Source organism: Oncorhynchus masou, chromosome 25 (assembly GCF_036934945.1).
Source record: "Oncorhynchus masou masou isolate Uvic2021 chromosome 25, UVic_Omas_1.1, whole genome shotgun sequence".
Classification (NCBI taxonomy): Eukaryota; Metazoa; Chordata; class Actinopteri; order Salmoniformes; family Salmonidae; genus Oncorhynchus; species Oncorhynchus masou.
Genome location: NC_088236.1, coordinates 24,358,574 through 24,386,469, shown reverse-complemented (window position 1 = coordinate 24,386,469; position 27,896 = coordinate 24,358,574). Strand labels below are relative to the sequence as shown.

The 27,896-nt window shown below is 40.7% G+C and overlaps 1 protein-coding gene across 1 annotated transcript in view; it reads left to right on the top strand.

Moving 5' to 3' along the window:
• The first annotated feature begins 826 nt into the window (after positions 1-826).
• htr7c (5-hydroxytryptamine (serotonin) receptor 7c) overlaps positions 827-27,896 on the top strand; it is an 89,500-nt gene continuing 62,430 nt past the window's right edge. Inside the window, exon 1 of the mRNA XM_064936973.1 lies at positions 827-1,656. Within this exon, the coding sequence (XP_064793045.1) occupies positions 1,196-1,656 (461 nt within the window). The 5' untranslated portion in view covers positions 827-1,195. The remainder of the gene's footprint in view (positions 1,657-27,896) is intronic.

Below are 27,896 nucleotides of genomic sequence, written 5' to 3'. Positions count from 1 at the left end.
AGACAGTTGCCCTCTGCCAGGCCCAGAGGTGGCATGGAAGACACCAGAAGGACTGTTTCCTATCTGATCTGCAAGGTCACAGTCCACAGAGCATATGCATGGGAAAATCAGGTACTTTCCCATGTATTGAATAGGAAGCAAGATGTCAAATATTTGTTGTGTTTATCATTAAGTACAGGTAACCCTGTACTTGACACTTCAAAACCAACACAACAAAAAAGTATTATACATATTTGTTTTTGTAGTGTCCATGTAATCAATCATACTATGACCAGACTCTGCCAAGAGGTCTGGGGTTTTACGGCACATGCAGTAATGCACTTGCTTCATTTCTCCATGGACCACTGGTTCAGGCCCCACCAATGATTACCCTTTATTTACTATACCAAGTAAAACAGTATGTCCAAAACATCTCAAAGAAAATGTGATTACAAATAACAGAAAGCAGTCATTTTACCTGGTTTATGTTTAATAATGTGAAATTAAGAATTTTTGGCATTTATAGCCCATTAATCTAAATTGAGGATAGTATTAGGCTAATACAGCAATGTCCTCAATTTGAACCAGTATACTATACTGTCTGTCCTCAATTTAGGTTTCCGATTATGTAAATATGTGATGAATGATCCGTGTCCTTCATTGTTTAAATCCTGTTGTCCCTCCTGACCCCCCCCCCCCCATAATCGCCGTATAGCTTTTAGTACATGAGAAATCACCTTTTTTATACTATTCAATTAACTTGCGTCGTAGCCTCATTTTTTGGTGTGAGCGTTCGCAGACGGAGCTAAACCACTCGTGAGGAAATTCACATCTGTCAGCGAAACGAAACAAACCACACAGGGAAACAAGCGCGTCGTGCAAACAACTTTTTAAGAATTGCTTAACATTTCAAGTGATTTTTGACGTTTTAGGGATTTTTCTCTGAAGAAAACGCGGTGCTGTCCATAGAATGCATTATTGTTTTTTGCCTCTTATTTTTGGAGAGGTGCGAATCACTATTTTGGGCAGGCGAAAGCTCTGACTGTGCATGGCTTTGATGAGCGGGCTTATGTTTCTCAGAACTGGCTGTCTTTTTATATAAGAAAATAACTACTGGATCCAAGACCAGAGATACACTAATCAAGTATGCGCTTAACTGGAGTAGCCTACACTGGCGAGGTGTCCCTTGGATCACCGCCGGGATTACGTTGTCGTAATGTTCAATACTTCGGACGTCGATCACACTTTCAATAAGAGAGAGGATGTTTCCGAAGTTATCAATGGCACTCTGGAGCTTGTCTACAACGTCACCGCTGATCCTACAGTCATGTGGAACGATACGTGCGGGGAGACACTACTTGATTTCGGCAGTGGAGAGAAGATAATTATCGGAGTGATGTTGGCTATCATCACAGCGGTCACTGTGATGGGAAACACATTGGTTGTCATAGCGGTTTGCGTGGTGAAAAAACTAAGACAACCATCAAACTATCTTCTTGTGTCTCTGGCCGTGGCAGATCTCTCCGTGGCAATAGTTGTAATGCCGTTTGTTATAGTGACCGACCTAACTGGAGGCAAGTGGCTTTTTGGGGAGGTGTTTTGCAACATCTTCATTGGTATGGATGTAATGTGCTGCACAGCCTCCATCATGACCCTGTGCGTGATCAGCGTTGACAGGTGAGTTAGTTCAACTCTAACAGTGGAATAAAATGTAGGGTGAATAATGCTAAAGTGAAACACTCAAGCTTTGTAATGGATATCTTTAAATGTGTACAATAACATAACCAACAATCAATGCCTGTGTGTTAGTGAGGAAGTATGTCAGGATAACTAATGGGTTCAATGGGAGTGGCGTCATCGTTGTGGGCGTGGCATCCCATGGAATGACACGTGTCTCTTGACTAGAGACATAATGGTAAGTAAAATTACATAGGGTTCTGAGGTAAAATGTTATGGTTATCTAGACCGAGGAAATGATATTCAGTGTCCCAGTAAAACATATTTTGTAATGGGATGTGCTTTTTACTCACAAGCATTTCGCTACACTAGCAATAACATCTGCTAACCATGTGTATGTGACCAATACTATTTAATTTGATTTACTTCTCTCATCTTTTTAGAATATAGACATTTTGGCAGTGTCCCAGTATGCCAATTTAACTACTGTCAAACTGGGACACTCCTCTAGGCCATTTTAATGCAATAAAATATTTTTGGGGATTATGAAATACATGTTTTCTTAACAGAAATCCTCTAAATTTTCTAAATCAGATGAAATGTTGGATTTAATTTTCCTCAAATCTGTTATCAGCTAGCATAGCTGCATTTTACTTAGAAAGATATTACCTCAACAACATTAAAATCCTAGCTAGCCATATTCATAACCATATGATGACAAAAAAACATTTATTTTGCTGTATTTGACTCTGGTGACAATAAAACGAATTGAAATTGTTGAGGGGTGAGGTCTTTCTGGTTTCATTCTAAAAAATTCCACTAGAGTATACTGTTGAGAATGTTGAGCTGATAGGCCTCGATGAAGTTTCTGTTATTTATAGGATTTACAATTACATATAGGCTACTTCATATAATTATAATCAAGTATGATGATGATGATACTAATATGAATAATAGTGTAATAATAATAACAATAAATTATAATTCTTAATGTTCCACAAAAATATCTAAAGAATGCGTATGAATAATTTATCATTCAAATATTGAAATCTCTAACTCATCCTTCTTTACAATAAAGAATGAAGTGTTCCACTTTGCCAATCAAGGTGTCCTAATTTGCCAGTATCGACAATAAATGTGGTCTCAGGACAATATGTTTGAAGAAGAGTCATCCATCCATCCATTTTTTAATATTTTTAAAAAAATTTGTATAGTCTAGTAGAGTTTTTAAGCTATTTGAAATGGTATCATGTTGAGGGTTGAGACAATGGGATGATTCTGTAAGGTGTTCCAGAAAGCACATTTTCATAAAGTGTCCCACTATCAATACTCACCCTAAAACAAGGAAGGAAGTATCTAATGTATAGGCTATTAGGTGACATTAGTCTGGGGTTGGGCTGATTTTTATGATTAAATCGGATATCGCGATATTTGACATTGAAGATGTATCATGAAGTGTAAGACGATATACCGATAAGACTGTGCAAGACTCTATTTGAACTTTACAAATAAACTGTACAGTTTTTTTTCAGTTAGACTGTATCAACATGCTAAACATTAAGTATACATTTATAAACAAAGCCAAAATAAACATGATTATTTAATGAGAATAGCTAGGTTATCCATCCAGTTGCCAACAGATTTTCATGCCAATATTCTAAAATCTGCTAAAAACAATATGTGCATTTTCCCACCAGAGGTGTTTCCATCAAATTGGCTTATGGATAAACTGCTGTGTGTGATGACATAGTGCACATAAACTTTTGCGGTTAAATTCCCATGTACTGAAAAAACAACAACTAGTTAAATGGGTTTCCATAGCATGTTCAACTCTACTGAAGGTTTAGAATTTTGCGCTATTTAGCAAATGTGCCTACTCTGGTCTTGGCACGTGCTCTCTAACCAACAGCTTGCAGATACAGTGCGGCTAGGCTACAGTACATACATAATGAGATTATTATGGGCAAAATAGCAAGATTATTTTTATTTGTCAATTGGCAGCCAAGTATCGATCATCATGTCACCAGAATAAGACCCCATTTTTATGGGAAAGGCGCAGTCAAGATCATCACTATGGACTTTCACCACCCTGTGAAGTTCATCATAATTTATTTGATCTGTGGCTTAATAAACTGTAGCCTATGCTTACCAGAGTCCTAGTGGGAGGACCACGAAATATAGTTGCGTGACTTTAAGTTTACTTTGGTTATTAATCAAATCAAATTTACAGTGCCTTGCGAAAGTATTCAGCCCCCTTGGACTTTGCGACCTTTTGCAACATTTCAGGCTTCAAACATAAAGATATAAAAGTTTTTTTTTTGTGAAGAATCAACAACAAGTGGGACACAATCATGAAGTGGAACGACATTTATTGGATATTTCAAACTTTTTTAACAAATCAAAAACAAAAAAATTGGGTGTGCAAAATTATTCAGCCCCCTTAAGTTAATACATTGTAGCGCCACCTTTTGCTGCGATTACAGCTGTAAGTCACTTGGGGTATGTCTCTATCAGTTTTGCACATCGAGAGACTGAACTTTTTTCCCATTCCTCCTTGCAAAACAGCTCAAGGTCAGTGAGGTTGGATGGAGAGCATTTGTGAACAGCAGTTTTCAGTTCTTTCCACAGATTCTCGATTGGATTCAGGTCTGGACTTTGACTTGGCCATTCTAACACCTGGATATGTTTATTTTTGAACCATTCCATTGTAGATTTTGCTTTATGTTTTGGATCATTGTCTTGTTGGAAGACAAATCTCCGTCCCAGTCTCAGGTCTTTTGCAGACTCCATCAGGTTTTCTTCCAGAATGGTCCTGTATTTGGCTCCATCCATCTTCCCATCAATTTTAACCATCTTCCCTGTCCCTGCTGAAGAAAAGCAGGCCCAAACCATGATGCTGCCACCACCATGTTTGACAGTGGGGTTGGTGTGTTCAGGGTGATGAGCTGTGTTGCTTTTACGCCAAACATAACGTTTTGCATTGTTGCCAAAAAGTTCAATTTTGGTTTCATCTGACCAGAGCACCTTCTTCCACATGTTTGGTGTGTCTCCCAGGTGGCTTGTGGCAAACTTTAAACAGCACTTTTTATGGATATCTTTAAGAAATGGCTTTCTTCTTGCCACTCTTCCATAAAGGCCAGATTTGTGCAATATACGACTGATTGTTGTCCTATGGACAGAGTCTCCCACCTCAGCTGTAGATCTCTGCAGTTCATCCAGAGTGATCATGAGCCTCTTGGCTGCATCGCAAAGTTCAAGGGCGGCCGAATACTTTCACAAGGCACTGTATTTATATAGTCCTTTGTACATCAGCTGATATCTCAAAGTTCTGTACAGAAACCCAACCTAAAACCCCAAACAGCAAGCAATGCAGGTGTAGAAGCATGGTCGCTAGGAAAAACTCCCTAGAAAGGCCAAAACCTAGGAAGAAACCTAGAGTGGAACCAGGCTATGAGGGGTGGCCAGTCCTCTTCTGGCTGAGCCGGGTGGAGATTATAACAGAACATGGCCAAGATGTTCAAATGTTCATAAATGACCAGCATGGTCAAATAATAATAATCACAGTAGTTGTCGAGGGTGCAGCAAGTCCGCATCTCAGGAGTAAATGTCAGTTGGCTTTTCATAGCCGATCTTTAAGAGTATCTCTACCACTAGAGAGTTGAAAACAGCAGGTCTGGGACAGGTAGCACGTCCGGTAAACAGGTCAGGATTCCATAGCCGCAGGCAGAACAGTTGAAACTGGAGTAGCAGCACGGCCAGGTGGACTGGGGACAGCAAGGAGTCATCATGCCAGGTAGTCCTGAGGCATGGTCCTAGTGCTCAGGTCCTCCGAGAGAGAGAGAAAAAGAAAGAGAGAATTAGAGAGAGCATACATAAATTCACACAGGACACCAGATTAGACAGGAGAAGTACTCCAGATATAATAACCTGACCCTGCAGCATAAATACTGGAGGCTGAGACAGGAGGGGTCAGGAGACACTGTGGCCCCATCCGATGACACCCCCGGACAGGGCCAAACAGGAAGGATGTAACCCCACCCACTTTGCCAAAGCACAGCCCCCACACCACTATAGGGATATCTTCAACCACCAACTTACCATCCTGAGACAAGGCCGAGTAAAGCCCACAAAGTTCTCCGCCACAGCACAACCCAAGGGGTTTGCACATAAAGGCGTTTCCACTGCCATTTTACTGACACAAAAAGTGCCCATCTTGTCTAGCGTATTTTGTTTTGTCGACATTTGGAACGTTTATGACAAATATGCTTTTTTTTCCCGACATGTACTTTACTCTAATGAAAAGTTTGGATGGAAGCCTGGTTAGTGTGACTATGATATTGTAAATAAGCACAAAAATTGCACAGTCTGGAATGATTTAGTCATTAACAGAGCAAAACGATTATATCGGATATCGAGATATTTAGAGTAGCATATCATAGAAGAGGTCTCGCCAAATATCACATAACCATACATTAGTCAAAACATTTATAGCACCAAATGACACACAGTAAGCCGGATGTGAATTGGTTCGCTTGAGGTTGTCCAGCAGAAAAAACATGAGCTTGCCAACATGAGCCAACAATAACACTTCCCACGGTGCAAAAACTGGTTGAATCAACATTGTTTCCACATAATTTTAACAACAAAAAATCTATGTAATGTTATCTAGTCATCAAAGTATGGGAATTTTGTATTTTTTTGCACCCAACTTTTAAGCAAAATCCAATGACGGGGTGACATTTTTTGTTGAATTCACGTTAGTTGACAACCCAAACAAATGTAAATTAAATCTAGACATTGAACTGACATCTGTGCCGGGTGTTTTTTGTTGTTTAGTTTTTCCAGTTAGCAATAATCTAATTATTGATTCACAGCCCTTTGTGAGTGGATCAAGCAATTTACAAGGGTTGGTCGCTAGATTTGTTTCTTACATGCCAATGTTAAAGTTATGTTTAGTCACTGCAAAGAGCGTTTGACTGTGAATAACCAGTTAACAATTCTAGATAGACCGTTTTTATGTTACCAGTAATGTTCCCCTGATGTTTGAGTGTCCAGTTTTCCTAAGTTATGCGAACATTCTACGTATGTCAGTAAAAACATCATAAGAACCAATTTAGCATGTTTTGGCGTTAGTGTTAGAACACTCCCTTGATGTCAAACAGAACATACCCAGAACATGGTTACCAATGTTGGAAGGTTATTATAGTAAACTAAAACTGAAAATAAACTAAAAACTAATCAGGAAAAAACTATATTAATTTAAGAAACCAATTTGAAAAATGTAAACCTTAGTGAAACTATTATCTTTGACTCCCAAACGAACTAAGAAAAACATAATAAATTCTGTTCAGTTTTTAGGTAGTTAAAAAAAAAAAAACTTTGGGCAAAAATCAAATGGGGTTTCCAAGCTGTTCTTTCCAACGGGGTTTTCAGGCATCTGAATCTGGCAGGTAAATGCTGCCAGGAGATGGCAATGTTTTAAATAGGCCTCGTTTGTGCGTCACTAATCTCTGTCGACAGACTAATTGCCTCATACAATGTACCAATGTTCCTGCATACATGTCTGTAGAAGTTCCTGCATCAGTTGGGACAGAGAGAAGGCGTCACCGATGACGTCACTGCCACATCTTCTTATTTTTCTAGTGGAAACATACCCGCATTACACAAAGTAGTAGCTACTTAGGAAATGGAGGATGCAGAGGTTATTTTTAATGAATGCCTTTCGTAAGTGTTTAGTTTGCATCATCTACCTTTACTAAAACCACTGTTTTGCCTGCAAACTTTGGTTTCAAATTATGATGTCCTGGTAGAGTTCTAAGGTGTTGACACTCTAGACCCAAACTGCTACAGACCTATATATATCCTTCCCTGTCTTTCTAAGGTCTTCGAAAGCCAAGTTGACAAACCAATTACCGACCATTTCGAATCCCACTGTACCTTCTCCACTATGCAATCTGGATTCAGAGCTGGTCATGGGTGCACCTCAGCCACGCTCAAGGTCCTAAACGATATCATAACCGCCATCGATAAGAGACATTACTGTGCAGCCATATTCATCGACCTTGCCAAGGCTTTCGACTGTCAATCACAACATTCTTATTGGCAGACTCGACAGCCTTGGTTTCTCAAATGATTGCCTTGCCTGGTTCACCAACTACTTCTCTGACAGAGTTCAGTGTGTCAAATTGGAGGGCCTGTTGTCCGGACCTCTGGCAGTCTCTATGGGGGTGCCACAGGGTTTAATTCTCGGGCCGACTCTCTTCTCTGTATACATCAATGATGTCGCTCTTGCTGCTGGTGAGTCTCTGATCCACCTCTACGCAGACGACACCATTCTGTATACTTCTGGCCCCTCTTTGGACACTGTGTTAATTAACCTCCAGACGAGCTTCAATGCCATACAACTCTCCTTCCGTGGCCTCCAATTGCTCTTAAATGAAAGTAAAACTAAATACATGCGATCGATCATTGCCCGCACTGGCCCGCCCGTCCAGCATCACTACTCTGGACGGCTCTGAATATGTGGACAACTACAAATACCTAGGTGTCTGGTTAGACTGTAAACTCTCCTTCCAGACTCACATGAAGCATCTCCAATCCAAAATTAAATCTAGAATTGGCTTCCTATTTTGCAACAAAGCATCCTTCACTCATGCTGCCAAACATACCCTCGTAAAACTGACCAACCTACCAATCCTCGACTTCGGCGATGTCATCTATAAAATAGCATCCAACAGTCTACTCAAAAAATTGGATGCAGTCTATCACAGTGCCATCCGTTTTGTCACCAAAGCCCCATATACTACCCACCACTGCGACCTGTACGCTCTCATTGGTTAGCCCTCGGTTCATACTTGTCGCCAAACCCACTGGCTTCAGGTTATCTTCAAGTCTCTGCTAGGTAAAGCCCCACCTTATCTCAGCTCACTGATCACCATAGCAGCACCCACTTGTAGCACGCGCTCCAACAGGTATATCTCACTGATCACCCCCAAAGCCAATTCCTCCTTTGGCCGCCTCTCCTTCCAGTTCTCTGCTGCCAATGACTGGAACGAACTGCAAAAATCATTGAAGCTGGAGACTCATATCTCCCTCACTAGCTTTATGCAGTTCGTTCCAGTCATTGGTATGTCTCTATCAGTTTTGCACATCGAGAGACTGGAATTTCTTCCAAGGCACTGTAGATAGATGGGCTGTTTACAAATGGGCTATGTACAGGTGCAGTCATCAGTGAGCTGAGATAAGGTGGGGCTTTACCTAGCAGAGACTTGAAATGAAAATCAATGATGTGAGATTAGCTGGCGTAGCAGGAAGATCGGAATGCCATAAACCAGGTTTAATAATAATTCCTGTATAAATTAACAATGTTACCATGTATATCTGTCACCACTATTTTATGCGAGTAAAGTCGTACCGTATGGAGAAAAAAATCACGACAGCTGTGATGGAAACAGGAAGTATGGGTGTCCCTGATCTTGCCAACAGACACATAATGAATGGATTAGCTATGAATGGATCAGCTGCCATTCTGTATAGAAAGAAACAGCTAGATTGATATTTTCAATGTCTTTGTTCAGCCACGACTCAGAGAAACATAGAATATTACTGTTCTTCAGATCACATTGATAGGATAGTCTCAGTGAGCTTGTTCAGTTTATTCTCCAGTGAATGGACGTTCGCCAATAGAACAGGGGTTCAAGGTGGTTCATCCACTCACCGAGGTTGTCTTGTCAGATATCCTGCATGCTGGCCTCTAATACCCCCTCTTCCTTCTTAGAGTGTTGGATGAGTAGTATGTCATTCATCTCCGACTCATTGATCTAGAAATGCTCATCCAAATCGAGGTTAGTGGTCACTGTTCTGATGTTCATATGCTCTTTTCGGTCATAGGAAATGATGGCATAAACATGTAAACATTATTATTATTTTATCTGTGCCAGAACAACACACAAAATTGCAGAATTGGTCATGAGCCCGTAAAACGGCTGATATTCCATTCAGGCCATTTCATATATTTTTTGGGGACCATCAGGCAACGTCCTAAATATGCATGACCCCAGATCAAGCTGAGAACTAGACCAAAACCTCCAGGAGACCATGATAGAACAACTTGTCTAGAACATTAACATCTTATATTCTGAGTACATGGCAACCATGTTCTGTGTATGTTTGGCATGACGTTGATGGAATATTCATCTAACTCTCAGAAAACATTCCCATGAAATGTGTCTATAACATTAATATTGAATAGTCTGAGAACAGGGTAACCACATTCTGGTTAAGTCTTTTTGACATTAAGGGAATGATATCTTGGAAACAGTCATTGCACATCACTGGAACATTCATATGAAAACGTTAGGTGACCTAATGAGACTCTTAAACGCTTAAAGGAATGTTTGTTGTTAGCTGGGTATGAATGCATAAATTATTATGATTCTGCAAGTCGCGCAAATGACACGATTACATGCCAGTGGTTTTAGGAAAAACAAGCAAAAACAGGGAGTCATGCCGAGACCAAGGTCTCTTTTACAGATCCGCCATTTTCACACATCAATATACACTATAAACATCAATATACTCATCAAGGTTCATATCAATACACAAAAAGCCCAAAATACTCATAGAAAACGAACACATTCTTCAGTAAAAAAATGCGTTTTGAATTGCCCTAGAGGCACCAATTCATCCAATTTTAGAGAGCCTGGAGATTATTCCACAAGTAAGGTGCTGAGGTATGAACTGTTCTATCATATGTTAAGAATGAAGTAAGGTATGACAGAAGTTTATGCAGGCGGACTTTCTTAACAAAAAGAGTGCAATCCATCGATCTACAATACTTCAGAGGGCCAGCCTACTTTCTGATACAAAACGCAGTGATGTGTATGGAACCACCTAGCGTAATGTGCTGTAATAAACTGTGTCCAGTGGCTTCAATACAGTGGCAGCTGCTTTCATACAGACAATATCACCAGTGTCTATCATCATTTATGTGATTTGGAGAATATTATATACAGTACTTAGGGTTGCAAAATTCCAGGAATGTTCAATAAATTCCTGTTTTTCTTCCAGAAATCCTGGTTGAACGATTTCCTGCGTATTCTCTCCTAATTCCGAGAATCCTTCAACTGGGAATTTGGGAAAACCATGGAATATATTAAAAGTTCCTGGTCCATACCAAATGCAGACAATATTCTTTACCAATAAACAGTATCGAAAGCCTTTGATAAGTCAATAAAGAGGGTCGCAGTGTTTCCTCCTATCCATACAGATTACATCATTTAACACCAAGGTTGCAGCAGAAATGGTGCTATGGCCAGGCTTGAAACCAGATTGGTGAACGCTTAGAATACATCTCATATACAAGAAGGATCTAAGCTGACAGTTGATTAATGACTCTAAAAATGTTGCTAGGCAAGACAATTTTGACAAGGCACATTTTTTGGGGGGGGTTGGAGTGGTCACCACCTTTGTGGAGACGGTGTACATGGGCCGCATACCAATCCCTGGGGATAGTACCTGAGATAATCATAAGATTAAAAACATTTGTCAATGTCTCCGGAATCAGGGGAGCAGAAAGCTGCAGCAAGAAAAGGATGTACTTCCGTCCTGTCAAGTGATCTTCCCATTAGAAAATAAATGAGCAGACAAAACATTTAACTTTTTAAAATTAATGTATAGTCATTTTATTTGGTTATCCCTTCATACCAGAACATGGATACAAGCATGCATAATTATACATGTTGGTTAATGCATTGTGTATTCTATGGATTATGTACAGTGTGTGTATGAATTGTCCACATAAGCTACAATGCCTTCAGAAAGTATTCACACCCCTGGACTTTTTCCACATTTTGTTACATCTTGAATTGAAAATTGATTAGAGTTTTTTTTGTCGCTGGCCTACACAATATACCCCATATTGTCAAAGTGGAATGATGTTTTTAGACATTTTGTACAAATACATAAACAAGTATTGGATTCCCAATCATGGCCAGTTGTGATACAGCCTGGAATCAAACCAGGGTCTGTAGTGACGCGCCTCTAGCACTGAGATGCAGTGCCTTAGACTGCTGTGCCACTCAGGAGCCCTATATTGCATGGACTCTGTGTGCAAAAATGGTGTTTAACATTATTTTGGAATGACTACGCCATTCAAATACAATTCTGTAAGGTCCCTCAAGTCGAGCAGTGAGATTCAACCACAAAGACCAGGGAGGTTTTCCATTGCCTCATAAAGAAGTGAACCTATTGGTAGTTAGATAAAAATGAAGCAGACATTGAATATCTTTTTGAGCCTGGTGAAGTTACAAAATTACACTTTGGATGGTGTATCAATACACCCAGTCACTACATAGATACCGTCCTTCCTAGCTCAGTTGCTAGAGAGGAAGGAAACTGCGCAGGTATTTCACCATGAGGCCAATGGTGACTTTAAAACAGAGTTTAATGGCTGTGATAAGAAGAAAACTGAGGATGGATCAACAACATTGTAGTTACTGAACAATATTACATCTAATTGACAGAGTGAAAAGGAGGAAGCCTGTACAGAAGATTCCAAAACATCATAATTATTTACCTTTATTTCATTATGCAACGAGGCACTAAAGTAATACTGCAAAAAAATGTGGCAAACCAATTTACTTTTTGTAATGAATTTTATGTTATGTTGGGGGCAAATCCAAAAGACAGAGTCCCACTCTCCATATTGTCAAGCATAGTGGTGGCTGCATCATGTTATGGGTATGCTTGTAATTGTTAAAGACTGGGACTTTTTTCAGGATAAAAAAAATTAACGGAATGGAGCTAAGCACAGGCAAAATCCTTGAGGAAAACCTGGATCAGTCTGCTTTCTAAACAGACACTGGGAGATGGTGTTGTTTACCAAGAAGACTGTAAATGCTCCCGAGTGGCCAAGTTACAGTTTTGACTTAAATCAGCTTGAAAATCTATGGCAAGGCTTGAAAATGGTTGTCGAGCAATGATCAACAACCAATTCGGACACACCTACTCATTCAGGGGTGTTTTTTATTTTATTTTTTACAATTTTCTACATTGTAGAATAATAGTTAACACATCTGTTACGAATCCCTTTTGGCCCGACAGTCTAGGGGGGGGGGGGGGGGGATGGTAATGAGACCCGTAACATAACTCAGGCAAATTATAATAGTGACAAAGTAAAAGTGTGAACAAAATAATCAGGACAACTGAAATCTACCATCAAATTCAAGGTTTATTTGAAAACACACGGTAATGGAGGGGAAGCAGGAAAAGGGGCTGAGCTGAACCCAAGGAAAGAAACAATAAGTATTCAAAAACACCCCTAAGCTAGTCTAGCCTACTTTAACAACTACTAACTAACCAAAAATACAGTGGGTGGTCCACCCAGTTCTAACTAGTGTATTTAACAAAGTCTACCTACGGGTAGTGTATGCCCATGGGCGACTTGTCTTGGTTTCCCCTTTTCCCACCAGCAAACAAACACCATAACCAAAAACAATACTCACAGGTGAGGACAAAGTGCTATGGAGGTGCTCAAACAGAGAGGTTAATACACAACGCAAGAATGCAACACAGAGACCTACAGCCATGGCATTTACAGAGAGATTGCGCTGTAGAGCAAACAACTGACAGGGTTTTTAAACCCAGGGAAAGGAACTGTGATAGGGTAGGAAACAGGAGGAGGTGTGTCTTCTGATTGATGATTGGATTGGTGACTGATTGGGGAGTGATGATTTTCCTATCCATTCATAGCTAATCCATTCATTATGAGAAGGAGAGAAAATAACACAGGATACACACACACACACAGGATACACACACAGGATACTGGTATCCGTAACAACATCAAAACTATAAAATAACACATATAGAATCATGTAGTTACCAAAAAGTGTTAAACAAATATTTGAGATTCTTCAAAGTAGCCACCCTTTGCCTTGATGGCATCTTTGCACATTCTTAACAATATCTCAACCAGCTTCACCTGGAATACTTTTCCAACAGTCTTGAAGGAGTTCCCACATATGCTGAGCACTTGTTGGCTGCTTTTCCTTCACGCTGCGGTCCAACTCATCTCAAACCATCTCAATTGGGTTGAGGTCGGGTGACTGTGGAGGCCAGGCCATCTGATGCAGCACTCCATAACTCTCCTTCTTGGTCAGATATCCCTTACACAGTCTGGAGGTGTGTTGGGTCATTGTCCTGTTGAAAAACAAATGATAGTCCCACTAAGCGCAAACCAGATGGGATGGCGTATCGCTGCAGAATTCTGTGGTAGCCATGCTGGTTAAGTGAGTCTTGAATTCTAAATAAATCACTGACAGTGTCACCAGAAAAGCATCCCTACACCATCACACCTCCTCCTCCTCCATGCTTCACAGTGGGAACCACACATGTGGAGATCATCCGTTCACCTAATCGGTGTCTCACAATGACACGGTGGTTGGAACCATAAAATTTGGACTCATCAGACCAAAGGAGAGATTTCCACCGGTCTAATGTCCATTGCTCGTGTTTCTTGGCCCAAGTAAGTCTCTTCGTCTTATTGGTGTCCTTTTTAGGAGTGGTTTCTTTGCAGCAATTCGACCATGAAGGTCTGATTCATACAGTCTCCTATGAACAGTTGATGTTGATGTTTCTGTTACTTGAACTCTGAAGCATTTATTTGGGCTGCAATTTCTGAGGCTGGTAACTCTAATGAACTTATCCCCTACAGCAGAGGTAACTCTGGGTCTTCCATTTCTGTGGTGATCCTCATGAGAGCCAGTTTCATCATAACGCTTAATGTTTTTTTGCGACTGCACTTGAAGACAATTGGTATTTTACCAAATAGGGATATCTTCTGTATACCCCCCCCCCCACCTTGACACAACACAGCTGATTGGCTCAAATGCATTAAGAAGGAAAGAAAGTCCACAAATTAACTTTTTAAGAAGACACACCTGTTAATTGAAATGCATTCCAGGTGACTACCTCGTGAAGCTGGTTGAGAGAATGCCAATGTTTTGCAAAGCTGTCATCAAGGTAAAGGGTGGCTATTTGAATCTCAAATATGAGAAAAAAGAAGAAATCTGCACACTGCTCTTGATAGTAACACTGCTCTTTAATAAGCTTTACGTATCGGCCTCACAGCCTTCGTCAAAGCTTTTGTGAGTTTAAATCTTATGTAGACATAGCCTCTCTTACATTAGTTCCACGCATCAAATGGGATTGGAGTTGAGGGAAAACAAATAAGTGCAACCAAATATAACTGCGCATTTCATAAATATTAGAATAAAGTGTACATTAAACGTATTAAACACGTCTGTAAAACCACAATGAGGACATCGACCTACCAAGCAAGTTTTCATATATCATTGGATACAGGGCAAGAAAAATGTCAGAGTAATCTGAAATGGGGGCATAATTCATATTCACATTTACAAAATATTTTTTATTTACTTATTTTAACCTTTATTTAACCAGGTAGGCCAGTTGAGAACGAGTTCTCATTTACAACTGCGACCTGGCCAAGATAAACAAAGCAGTGCAACACAAACAACAGAGTTACACAAGGAATAAACAAATGTACAGTCAATAACACAATAGAAAAAGTCTATATACAGTGTGTGCAAATGGCGTGAGGAGATAAGGCAATAATTAGGCCATAGTAGCGAAGTAATTACAGTTTAGCAAATTAACACTAGAGTGATAGATGTGCAGATGATGATGTGCAAGTAGAAATACTGGTGTGCCAAAATGTAAATAAAAACAAATGGGGATGAGGTAGGTAGAATGGATGGGCTATTTACAGATGGGCCGTGTACAGCTGCAGCGATCAGTAAGCTGCTCAGATAGCTGATGCTTAAAGTTAGTGAGGGAGATATTAGTCTCCAACTTCAGTGATTTTTGCAATTCGTTCCAGTTATTGGCAGCAGAGAACTGGATGGCTAGGTGGACAAAGGAGGTATTTGCTTTGGGGATGACCAGTGAGATATACCTGCTGGAGCGCGTGCTACGGGTGGGTGTTATGGTGACCAGTGAGCTGAGATAAGGCGGAGCTTTACCTAGCAAAGACTTGTAGATGACCTGGAGCCAGTGGGTCTGGCGACGAATATGTAGAGAGGGCCAGCCAACGAGAGCATACAGGTCACAGTGGTGGGTGGTATATGGGGCTTTGGTGACAAAACGGATGGTACTGTGATAGACTGCATCCAGTTTGCTAGGTAGAGTGTAGGAGGCTATTTTGTAAATGAGATCGCCGAAGTCGAGGATCGGTAGGATAGTCAGTTTTACGAGGATATGTTTGTCAGTGTGAGTGAAGGAGGCTTTGTTGCGAAATAGGAAGCCGATTTTAGATTTAATTTTGGATTGGAGATGTTTAATTAATATGAGTCTAGAAGGAGAGTTTACAGTCTAGCCAGAAACCTAGGTATTTGTAGTTGTCCACATATTCTAAGTCAGGACCGTCCAGAGTAGTGATGGTGGGCGGGTGCGGACAGCGTTCGGTTGAAAAGCATGCATTTAGTTTTACTGGTGTTTAAGAACAGTTGGTGGCCACAGAAGGACTGTTGTATGGCATTGAAGATCATTTGGAGGTTTGTTAACACAGTGTCCAAAGAAGGGCCAGATGTATACAGAATGGTGTCGTCTGCGTGGAGGTGGATCAAGGAATCACCCGCAGCAAAAGCAACATCATTGATATATACAGAGAAAAGAATCGGCTTGAGAGTCGGTCGATGAAGACGGCTGCACAGTACTGTCTTTTATTGATGGTGGTTATGATATCGTTTAGTACCTTGAGCGTGGCTGAGGTGCACCCGTGACCGGCTCGGAAACCGGATTGCACAGCGGAGAAGGTACGGTGGGATTCGAAATGGTCAGTGATCTGTTTGTTAACTTGACTTTTGAAGACTTTAGAGAGGCAGGGCAGGATGGATATAGATCTATAATAGTCTAGGGTGTCATCCCCTTTTGAAGAGGGGGATAACCACGGCAGCTTTCCAATCTTTAGGGATCGCGGATAATATGAAAGAGAGGTTGAACAGACTGGTAATAGGGGTTGCAACAATAGCTGCGGATCATTTTAGAAAGAGAGAGTTCAGATTGTCTAGCCCAGCTGATTAGAACGGGTCCAGGTTTTGCAGCGTTTTCAGAACATCCGCTATCTGGGTTTTGGGTGAAAGAGAAACTGGGGAGGCTTTGGCATGTAGCTGCGGGGGGTGCAGAGCTGTTGGCCGGGGTAGGAGTAGCCAGGAGGAAAGCATGGCCAGCCGTAGAGAAATGCTTGTTGAAATTCTCGATTGTCGTGGATTTATCGGTGTTGAAAGTGTTTCCTAGCCTCAGTGCAGTGGGCAGCTGGGAGGAGGTGCTCTCATTCTCAATTGACTTTAGTGCCCCAAAACTTTTTAGAGTTAGAACTAAAGGATGCAAATTTCTGTTTGAAAAGCTAGCATTTGCTTTCCTAACTGACTGCATGTGTTGGTTCCTGACTTCACTGAATAGTTTGGAGTGAACCAAGGGCTATATGTGTTCTTAGTTTTACATTTTTTGAAAGAGGCATGCTTATTTAAGATCAAATCAAATTGTATTTGTCACATACACATGGTTAGCAGATGTTAATGCAAGTATAGAGAAATGCTTGTGCTTCTAGTTCCGACAATACAGTAATAACCAGAGAGTAATCTAACCTAACAATTCCACAACTACTACCTTATACACACAAGTGTAAAGGGATAAAGTATATGTACATAAAGATATATGAATAGGTGATGGTATAGAACGGCATAGGCAAGATGCAGTAGATGGTATCGAGTACAGTATATACAGTGGGGAGAACAAGTATTTGATAACCTGCAAAATCGGCAGTGTTTCATACTTACAAAGCAATGTAGAGGTCTGTAATTTGTAGAGTTTTTTATTATTTTTATCATAGGTACACATCAACTGTGAGCGACGGAATCTAAAACAAAAATCCAGAAAATCACATTGTATGATTTTTAAGTAATTAATTTGCATTTTATTGCAATTCTATAAGAAAGTCAAACAAGACATACAGTTGAAGTCAGAAGTTTACATACACCTTAGCCAAATACATTTAAACACAGGTTTTCACAATTCCTGACATTTAATCCTAGTAAAAATTCCGTCTTAGGTCAGTAAGGATCACCACTTTATTTTAAGAATGTGAAATGTCAGAATAATAGTAGAGAGAGAGTGATTTATTTCAGCTTTTATTTCTTTCATCACATTCCCAGTGGGTCAGAAGTTTACATACAAATTGAGTGTATTTGGTAGCATTGCCTTTAAATTGTTTAACTTGGGTCAAACGTCTCAGGTAGCCTTACACAAGCTTCCCACAATAAGCTGTGTGAATTTTGGTCCATTCCTCCTGACAGAGCTGGTGTAACTGAGTCAGGTTGGTAGGCCTCCTTGCTCACACATGCTTTTTCAGTTCTGCCGACAAATTTTCGACAGGATTGAGGTCAGGGCTTTGTGATGGCCGCTCCAATACCTTGACTTTGTTGTCCTTAAGCCATTTTGCCACAACTTTGGAAGTATGCTTGGGGTAATTGTCCATTTGGAAGACCTATTTGCGACCAAGCTTTAACTTCCTGACTGATGTCTTAAGATGTTGCTTCAATATATCCATATAATGTTTCTGCCTCATCATGCCATATATGTTATGAAGTGCACCAGTCCCTCCTGCAGCAAAACACCCCCACAACATGATGCTGCCACCCCCATGCTTCACGGTTGGGATGGTGTTCTTTAGCTTGCAAGCCTCCCCCTTTTTCCTCCAAACATAACAATGGTCATTATTTATGGCCAAACAGTTCTATTTTTGTTTTATCAGACCGGATGACATTTCTCCAAAAAGTACAATCTTTGTCCCCATTTGCAGTTGTAAACCATAGTCTTTCTTTTTTATGGTAGTTTTGGAGCAGTGGCTTCTTCCTTGCTGAGCAGCCTTTCAAGTTATGTTGATATAGGACTCGTTTTACTGTGGACATAGTTACTTTTGTACCTGTTTTGTCCAGCATCTTCACAAGGTCCTTTGCTGCTGTTCTGGGATTGATTTGCACTTTTCGCACCAAAGTACGTTCATTTCCAGGAGACAGAACGCTTCTCCTTCCTGAGCGGCATGATGGCGGCGTGGTCCCATGGTGTTTATACTTGCGTACTATTGTTTGTACAGATGAACGTGGTACCTTCAGGCATTTGGAAATTGCTCCGAAGGATGAACCAGACTTGTGGAGGTCTACAAAAAACAATTGAGGTTTTGGCTGATTTCTTTAGATTTTCCATGATGTCAAGCAAAGAGGCACTGAGTTTGAAGGTAGGCCTTGAAATACATCCACAGGTACACCTCCAATTGACTCAAATAGTCAATTAGCCTATCAGAAGCTTCTAACGCCATGACAACTTAAATGGGATCAAAATAAACTGAAATACTTATGTATTACTATCCCCTAAGATCTGAAGAAACTACATCAGTATTACTTTGGAACATTGGAAAACCAGCTTATACTGGACCTACAAAGATGGAATATTTAATTATTAAAACGAATGTCCTCCCAAGATTTGAATTCCTGTCCAAGAATTCCTGTCCAAGAATCGACCAGTAACTATCACTCCAAATATTTTTAAACAGTGGGACAAGCTACTGAGCACATTCATTTGGGGAGGAAGAAATGCCAGTGTCAAACTTAAAACAATCTAACAATGTAAATCTAACAATGTAAACATGCAGGCGGGCTAGCATGACCAAACCTAATTAATTATTACATAGCTGCCATTGTTCACTCTAATTGTTTGGGGCAGTAAACAAATTTTCGGTCTTGTGATTGGAAATTTGAACATTGTGAGAATTTTGTGCAACTTCCGTGTTGACATTGAAAACTGAGGCTGTACCCTTACAGTTTTAGACAGTAGCCAATACAATATTGTGCCTTTGAGAATAATGTAGGCCTACCAACAAAACCAAAGGAGCAAATCCTATATGTGGTTTTCAATGTCGCCCTACATTACATGAGGTTTACATTTAAAAAAAAACATTTTTACATTATGAAGGGATTGACATGAATTAATTCAGTTTTTCTTGGTCTGTAACACCATTGACCAAATAAGTGACTGTAAATTGCATTGTATTGTGTTGTACCAGTTTACAAAATAAAATATTATTATTATCATACAGAGAAGTAGACAATGTAGGCTTCCCCTCTGACTATTGGTTTATTTGCATATTCTCAAAATACAACACTGCCCCTTTAATTACAACGTAAGCTTTTTACCTGACTGGCTTTTCAACTACAGCTTGAAATGTAGCCTACACGCAGTAACTCCCTATTGCTGACCTATACTTATCTAAAACTGGGCTAATAACTCGCTAACTAGCAAAGAATATTAACAAATGTGCACACACGCAGCTCTGCGCTCTGATCTGAAAAACCAATTTACTCGAGAGCGATTGAAAAACCGCTCATGGGTTACATCCGCCAATAGAATTCTACTATGTTGCGCTCTAGCTCTGACTACATAATCACAGACTCAGTCTTGGAAAGTTAGAATTGTTTTGTTGCATTGAAAAGGGTCTGATATAATGTTGATTCGATCACAGAAAAAAACTTGATCTATATAGTGCAAACTAATGGGGCGAACTCAGTGAAGTTCATTCTCTTCTTCTGAGCGGCAGTCCTGGAGGAAGTGCGTGTTCGCAGTTTAGAGGGAATATTGATAGCCGCCCATCTAAAAATGTATTATTTTATGGATGAACCCGGCATCAACAGATAAATGGACAGATGGAAATCCAACTATATTTAAGAAGAAAATCAATACTCTAGGAAGATTATACCTGCATAAATAACACCATAAAGGTCTGGACAAAGATCCCTCAAACAAAATGCATCCAAACAGACCTACTACCTGCGAGAAATTGTAATGGACAGTGACTTTAAGCCAAATATGATCGGTGATACATTTAAATGATTTGGGAAGCCAAGCTGCAAATAAATCTATGCATGATGGCGTACGCGCGCAGCCGGTTTGGGTTCCGTGTTCTACTGACTCTGAAAAACACACAAAAAAAGTGCCCAGGGTCCCTGCCCATCTGCGTGAACGTGCCTTAGGCATGTTACAAGGAGGCATGAGGACTGCAGATGTGGCCAGGGCAATAAATTGCCATGTCTGTACTGTGAGACGCCTAAGACAGCGCTACAGGGAGACAGGACGGACAGCTGATCGTCCTCGCAGTGGCAGACCACGTGTAACAACACCTGCACAGGATTGGTACATCCAAACATCACACCTGCGGGACAGGTACAGGATGGCAACAACAGCTTCCCGAGTTACACCAGGAATGCACAATCCCTCCATCAGTGCTCAGACTGTCCGCAATAGGCTGAGAGAGTCTGGACTGAGGGCTTGTAGACCTGTTGTAAGGCAGGTCCTCACCAAACATCACCGGCAACAAGGTTGTGCCCAAGGTGGGCACAAACCCACCGTCGCTGGAACAGACAGGACTGGCAAAAGGTTATCTTCACTGATGAGTCGCGGTTTTGTCTCACCAGGAGTGATGGTTGGATTCGCGTTTATCGTCGAAGGAATGAGTGTTACAACGAGGTCTGTACTCTGGAGCGGGATCGATTTGGAGGTGGAGGGTCCATCATGGTCTGGGGCGGTGTGTCACAGCATCATCGGACTGAGCTTGTTGTCATTGCAGGCAATCTCAACGCTGTGCGTTACAGGCAAGACATCCTCCTCCCTCATGTGGTACCCTTCCTGCAGGCTCTTCCTGACATGACCCTCCAACATGACAATGTCACCAGCCATACTGCTCGTTCTGTGTGTGATTTCCTGCAAGACAGGAATGTCATTGTTCTGCCATGGCCAGCGAAGAGCCCGGATCCCCCCCCCCCCAGAAATGTCCGGGAACTTGCAGGTGCCTTAGTGGAAGAGTGGGGTAACATCTCACAGCAAGAACTGGTGCAGTCCATGAGGAGGAGGTGCACTGCAGTACTTAATGCAGCTGGTGGCAACACCAGATACGGACTGTTACTTTTGATTTTGACCCCCTCTTTGTTCAGGGACACATTATTCAATTTATGTTAGTCACATGTCTGTGGAACTTGTTCAGTTTATGTCTCAGTTGCTGAATCTTGTGTTCATACAAATATTTACACCTTACGTTTACTGAAAAAAATGCAGTTGACAGTGAGTGAACATTTCTTCTTTTTTTGCTGAGTTTAGTATGGAAACGATAACTCATAGAATAAGAAACAAAATGACTATTTGAGACATAGTATGAAATATTTATAGGCCCTAACAGGAGATGAAATGTACATCTTTTAAACGGACGAGTGTGGGTGGATGTGTGTGTGTGTGTGTGAATGGGTGCATGTATGCAAGTTTAGAAGTGCCAGTTTGTGTATGCATGTATGCAGTGTGTGTATGCATGTATCTGCGTGTTTGTGAGTGCATGTGTTTGTCCTGTATTAAAAAAATACCCCTAAAAGGCTTAGACTTTTAGGGGTTAGTATTGGTGGGGCCCTTCCTTCATGATGCCTATATGGTAGGGAGGATAAGTATGACATATGATGACATGGTACTATTATGAATTAACAAGTGTGACAGAAGCATTCGTTGGGGAAAAGATGGTTTGAGAATGACCGTATTTCAAATATTCAGCCAGGTCAGTCTAATAGACACTGACAGGTGAGGAAAATTGATGGCTCAAAGAGACAGAAACTATGGTATGCAGTATGGCCAGTGGTTGTTCACCCTTCAGTGAATTCAGTATCTGCCTTTCTATAGCATATGTCACTCATGGATCCTCTCTCAACAAATACTTCAGCTGTCCCACATGCAGGTGGTTCTAAAGGCCTACATTTTCATAACAATCAATGACAGGCTGTTGTCAATAAGATTGGAAAATAAAGGTATATTAAAAAATATATATATCCTTAAACCCTGCCTTTCCTGCTTATACAGAATGACTCCAACATTTTCTTTGCGCAAGGAGAGCAAGATCCATTCATCTAACCATTTAAGCCATCGATTTCATCCTTCCTCACAAATATATTCCATCAAGCTAACCTTTAAAAGGAGAAATAAACAAAGCTAATGTGTTAAATATAACCACGCTTTTGAGGACCGCAGCACGGAGAACAAAGTCAACATGACCTCACCCCTTGTTGGGCATTGTTGACCAACAATTGGCCCCAATCTTTAAAAGGAGGTTTTCTCAGTCTCGCCCTAAACAAAAGAAAAGCATCATTGTGACTGCTGTGTATCAGGGACCATCGTGTGAGATAAAATGTCCTAGTAATTAGGGCTCTGAACTGAACAGCTCATCGCTTGTGCTCAGCGGACCCAGGGAGAAAAATACCTTGTATGAGGGAAAGCATGTCTAAAATGATAAGATGGACAATTGGATCCGTCAACTACTTGAGACAAATAAAACACGTGCGTGTACACAAAATAGTCGTCGAGAAAGGGAAGACCATTCCAGAGTTTAGTTTCATGCTGCAACTCACTTCTCTATTGGGAAATTAAGTCTAAACTGATCTAGCACGGTAGCACCCTAGATCAATACTGCCATTTTATAAAGATGTAAATCATCTTGAGATAAATGCTTGAGATTATGAGGAGATAATCAACTGGGATGTCAGTATTATTGTCAGATTGGGTATTTAGAATGATTGACTGTACCTGCACACTAGGCTATATTCAGTCATATCCTGGAAAGCCGAAAAGGTTTTGCTCTTCAGTGTAGCGTACTCATTTAGAAAATGACTGTGCAGTTGTAGAAACATTTTATTGGCCTATACACATCTGTGTAAAAAAATATATCTATAGATGAATTTGTCAGTTGTAAAAAAATAAAAATAAATAAAAACTAAAACTTTGATTGTGGTTCATAGTGTCAGTGTGTTTCAGGGGACCAGTTTAAGTAAGGTGAGGTGCAGAATCTGTAATCTTAATGACATAATGTGGATTTATTTTGGATTCAAGGTGGTGATTTGTAGAACAGTGATTCTTCGCAGCCGAACAGCATGCATCGTAATGTAGTGATTTTGTGAATCTCAAACATGTATACAAGCAGTGGTTTTTCACCATATATTGCTACTGGTCAAAGGAAGTGTACTATAAATGATGCCTGCTAGATTGGCATGATCCTGTCAGCATTTTTGGCAGGGCTAAAGGATTTATTTTTATTTAACGAGACAAGTCAGTTAAGAACAAATTCCTATTCGCAATGACGGCCTACCCCGGCCAAACCCTAACCTGGACAACGCTGGGCCAATTGTGTGCCGCCCTATGGGACTCCCAATCACGGCCTGTTGTGATACAGCCTGGAATCAAACCAGGGTCTGTAATGACGCCTCTAGCACTGAGATGCAGTGCCTTTGACCACTGCGCCACTCAGGAGCCCATCGAAAAACATGGACCACTCTGCTGGAACTAATACCTGTGTTTCTCTGACCTTTCCCTGTCTGTCAGGTCGGTTGGTCCCTAGCTGCCCCGTTTTGGACACACGCAGGCTTGCACACACCCAAGCATGCTTGCTCACACACACACACACACATCTATACAGTGGGGCAAAAAAGTATTTAGTCAGCCACCAATTGTGCAAGTTCTCCCACTTAAAAAGATGAGAGGCCTGTAATTTTCATCGTAGGTACACTTCAACTATGACAGACAAAATGAGAAAATCACATTGTAGAATTTTTAATGAATTTATTTGCAAATTATGGTGGAAAATAAGTATTTGGTCAATAACAAAAGTTTCTCAATACTTTGTTATATACCCTTTGTTGGCAATGACAGAGGTCAAATGTTTTCACAAGTCTTCACAAGGTTTTCACACACTATTGCTGGTATTTTGGCCCATTCCTCCATGCAGATCTCCTCTAGAGCAGTGATGTTTTGGGGCTGTTGCTGGGCAACACGGACTTTCAACTCCCTCCAAAGATTTTCTATGGGGTTGAGATCTGGAGACTGGCTCGGCTACTCCAGGACCTTGAAATGCTTCTTACAAAGCCACTCCTTCGTTGCCCGGGCGGTGTGTTTGGTATCATTGTCATGCTGAAAGACCCAGCCACGTTTCATCTTCAATGCTCTTGCTGATGGTACGCTTTGTTACTTTGGTCCCAGTTCTCTGCAGGTCATTCACTAGGTCCCCCCGTGTGGTGAGATCTTGCGTGGAGCCCCAGATCAAGGGAGATTATCAGTGGTCTTGTATGTCTTCCATTTCCTAATAATTGCTCCCACAGTTGATTTCTTCAAACCAAGCTGCTTACCTATTGCAGATTCAGTCTTCCAGGCCTGCTGCAGGTCTACAATTTTGTTTCTGGTGTCCTTTGACAGCTCTTTGGTCTTGGCCATAGTGGAGTTTGGAGTGTGACTGTTTGAGGTTGTGGACAGGTGTCTTTTATACTGATAACAAGTTCAAACAGGTGCCATTAATACAGGTAACGAGTGGAGGACAGAGGAGCCTCTTAAAGAACAAGTTACAGGTCTGTGAGAGCCAGAAATATTGCTTGTTTGTAGGTGACCAAATACTTATTTTCCACCATAATTTGCAAATAAATTAATTAAAAATCCTACAATGTGATTTTCTGGATTTTTTTTCTCATTTTGTCTGTCATAGTTGAAGTGTACCTATGATGAACATTATAGGCCTCTCTCATATTTTTAAGTGGGAGAACTTGGACAATTGGTGGTAGACTAAATACTTTTCCCCCCACTGTATATACACACAGTTGAAGTCGGAAGTTTACATACACCTGAGCCAAATACACTCAGTTTTTAACAATTCTTGACATTTAATCCTCGCAACAATTCCCTGTCTTATCTCAGTTAGGATCACCACTTTATTTTAAGAATGTGAAATGTCAGAATAATAGTAGAGTGAATGATTTATTACAGCTTTTATTTATTTCATCACATTCCCAGTGGCTCAGAAGTTTACATACACTCAATTAGTATTTGGTAGCATTGCCTTTAAATTGTTTAACTTGGGTCAAACATTTCGGGTAGTCTTCCACAAGCTTCCCACAATAAGTTGGGTGAATTTTGGCCCATTCCTCCTGACAGAGTTGGTGTATGTAACCGAGTCAGGTTTTTTAGGCCTCCTTACTCTCACGCGCTTTTTCAATTCTGCCCACAAATGTTCTATAGGATTGAGGTCAGGGCTTTGTGATGGCCACTCCAATACCTTGACTTTGTTGGCCTTAAGCCATTTTGCCACAACTTTGGAAATAGGCTTGGGGTAATTGTCAACTTGGAAGACCCATTTGCGACCAAGCTTTAACGTCCTGACTGATGTCTTGAGATGTTGCTTCAATATATCCACAAAATATTCCGTCCTCATGATGCCATCTATTTTTTGAAGTGCACCAGTCCCTCCTGCAGCAAAGCACCCCCACAACACGATGCTGCCACCCACGTGCTTCTCGGTTGGGATGGTGTTCTTCGGCTTGCAAGCCTCCCCATTTTCCTCCAAACATAACGATGGTCATTATGGCCAAACAGTTCATCAGACCAGAGGGCATTTCTCCAAAAAGTATGATCTTTGTTCCCATGTGCAGTTACAAACCGTAGTCTGGCTTTTTTATGACGGTTTTGGAGCAGTGGCTTCTTCCTTGCTGAGCAGCCTGTCAAGTTATGTCGATATAGGACTCGTTTTACTGTGGATGTAGATACTTTTGTACCCGTTTCCGACAGCATCTTCACAAGGTCTTTGCAGTTTGTTCTGGGATTGATTAGCACTTTTCGCACCAAAGTACGTTCATCTCAATGAGACAGAACACGTCTCCTTCCAGAGCGGTATGACGGCTGCGAGGTCCCATGGTGTTTATACTTGCGTACTATTGTTTATACAGATGAACGTGGTACCTTCAGGCATTTGGAAATTGCTCCCAAGGATGAACAACAATTTTGTTTCTGAGGTCTTGGCTGATGTTTTGGGATTGTCCCATGATGTCAAGTATAGAGGCACTGAGTTTGAAGGTAGGCCTTGAAATACATCCAGAGATACACCTCCAATTGACTCAAATGATGTCAATTAGCCTATCAGACGCTTCTAACGCCATGACATCATTTTCTGGACTTTTAAACAGCTTAGAAAGGCACAGTCAACTTAGTGTATGCAAACTTCTGACCCACCGGAATTGTGATACAGTGAATTATAAGTGAAATAATCTGTCTAAACAATTGTGTCATGACTTGTGTCATTCACAAATTAGATGTCTTAACCAACTTGACAAAACTATAGTTTCTTAACGACATCACGGTACACATTCCCCAAGGGCACCCCCCCCCCAAGCTCAACTCAAAAGTTGGTGCACAGAACGCAAAAATATTCTTAGAAATATTTAACCTCCACACATTAACAAGTCCAATAGCTCAAATGAAAGATAAACACCTTGTTCATCTACCCAGCGAGTCAGATTTCTAAAATGTTTTACGGCAAAAAAATAGCACATATGTATATCAAACCACCACTAGGACACATACAATATGTAGCCACATTGTCAAGCAAAAATCACAATCACAAACGCAGGATTAAAAGAAAAATAATTCACTAACCTTTTAAAAATCTTCATCAGATGACAGTAATAGGACATGTTACACAGTACATTTATGTTTTTTCAATAATATGCCATTTATATCCATAAATCTCCGTTTACATTGAGCCATGTTCAAAAAATGCTACAGAAATGTACGGAGAAATTATAGAAAGCTCCGCCAGATAATGCCAGATAACAGCAATACACATCATAAACTTTGACTAAATATACATGTTCTACATATAGTTAGAAAGATACACTGCTTCTTAATGCAACCGCTGTGTTACATTTATTTTTAACGTTACAGAATTCACTATGCAATAATCTGAGATACAACAGTATCTCGGACCTGCCTGGTGTGTTCCTTGTTCTTCATGATGCTCTCTGCGCTTTTAACGGACCTCTGAGACTATCACAGTGCAGGTGCATTTATACGGAGACTTGATTACACACAGGTGGATTGTATTTATCATCATTAGTCATTTAGGGCAACATTGGATCATTCAGAGATCCTCACTGAACTTCTGGAGAGAGTTTGCTGCACTGAAAGTAAAGGGGCTGAATAATTTTGCACGGCCAATTTTTCAGTTTTTGATTTGTTAAAAAAGTTTGAAATATCCAATAAATGTCATTCCACTTCATGATTGTGTCCCACTTGTTGTTGATTCCTCACAAAAAATACAGTTTTAT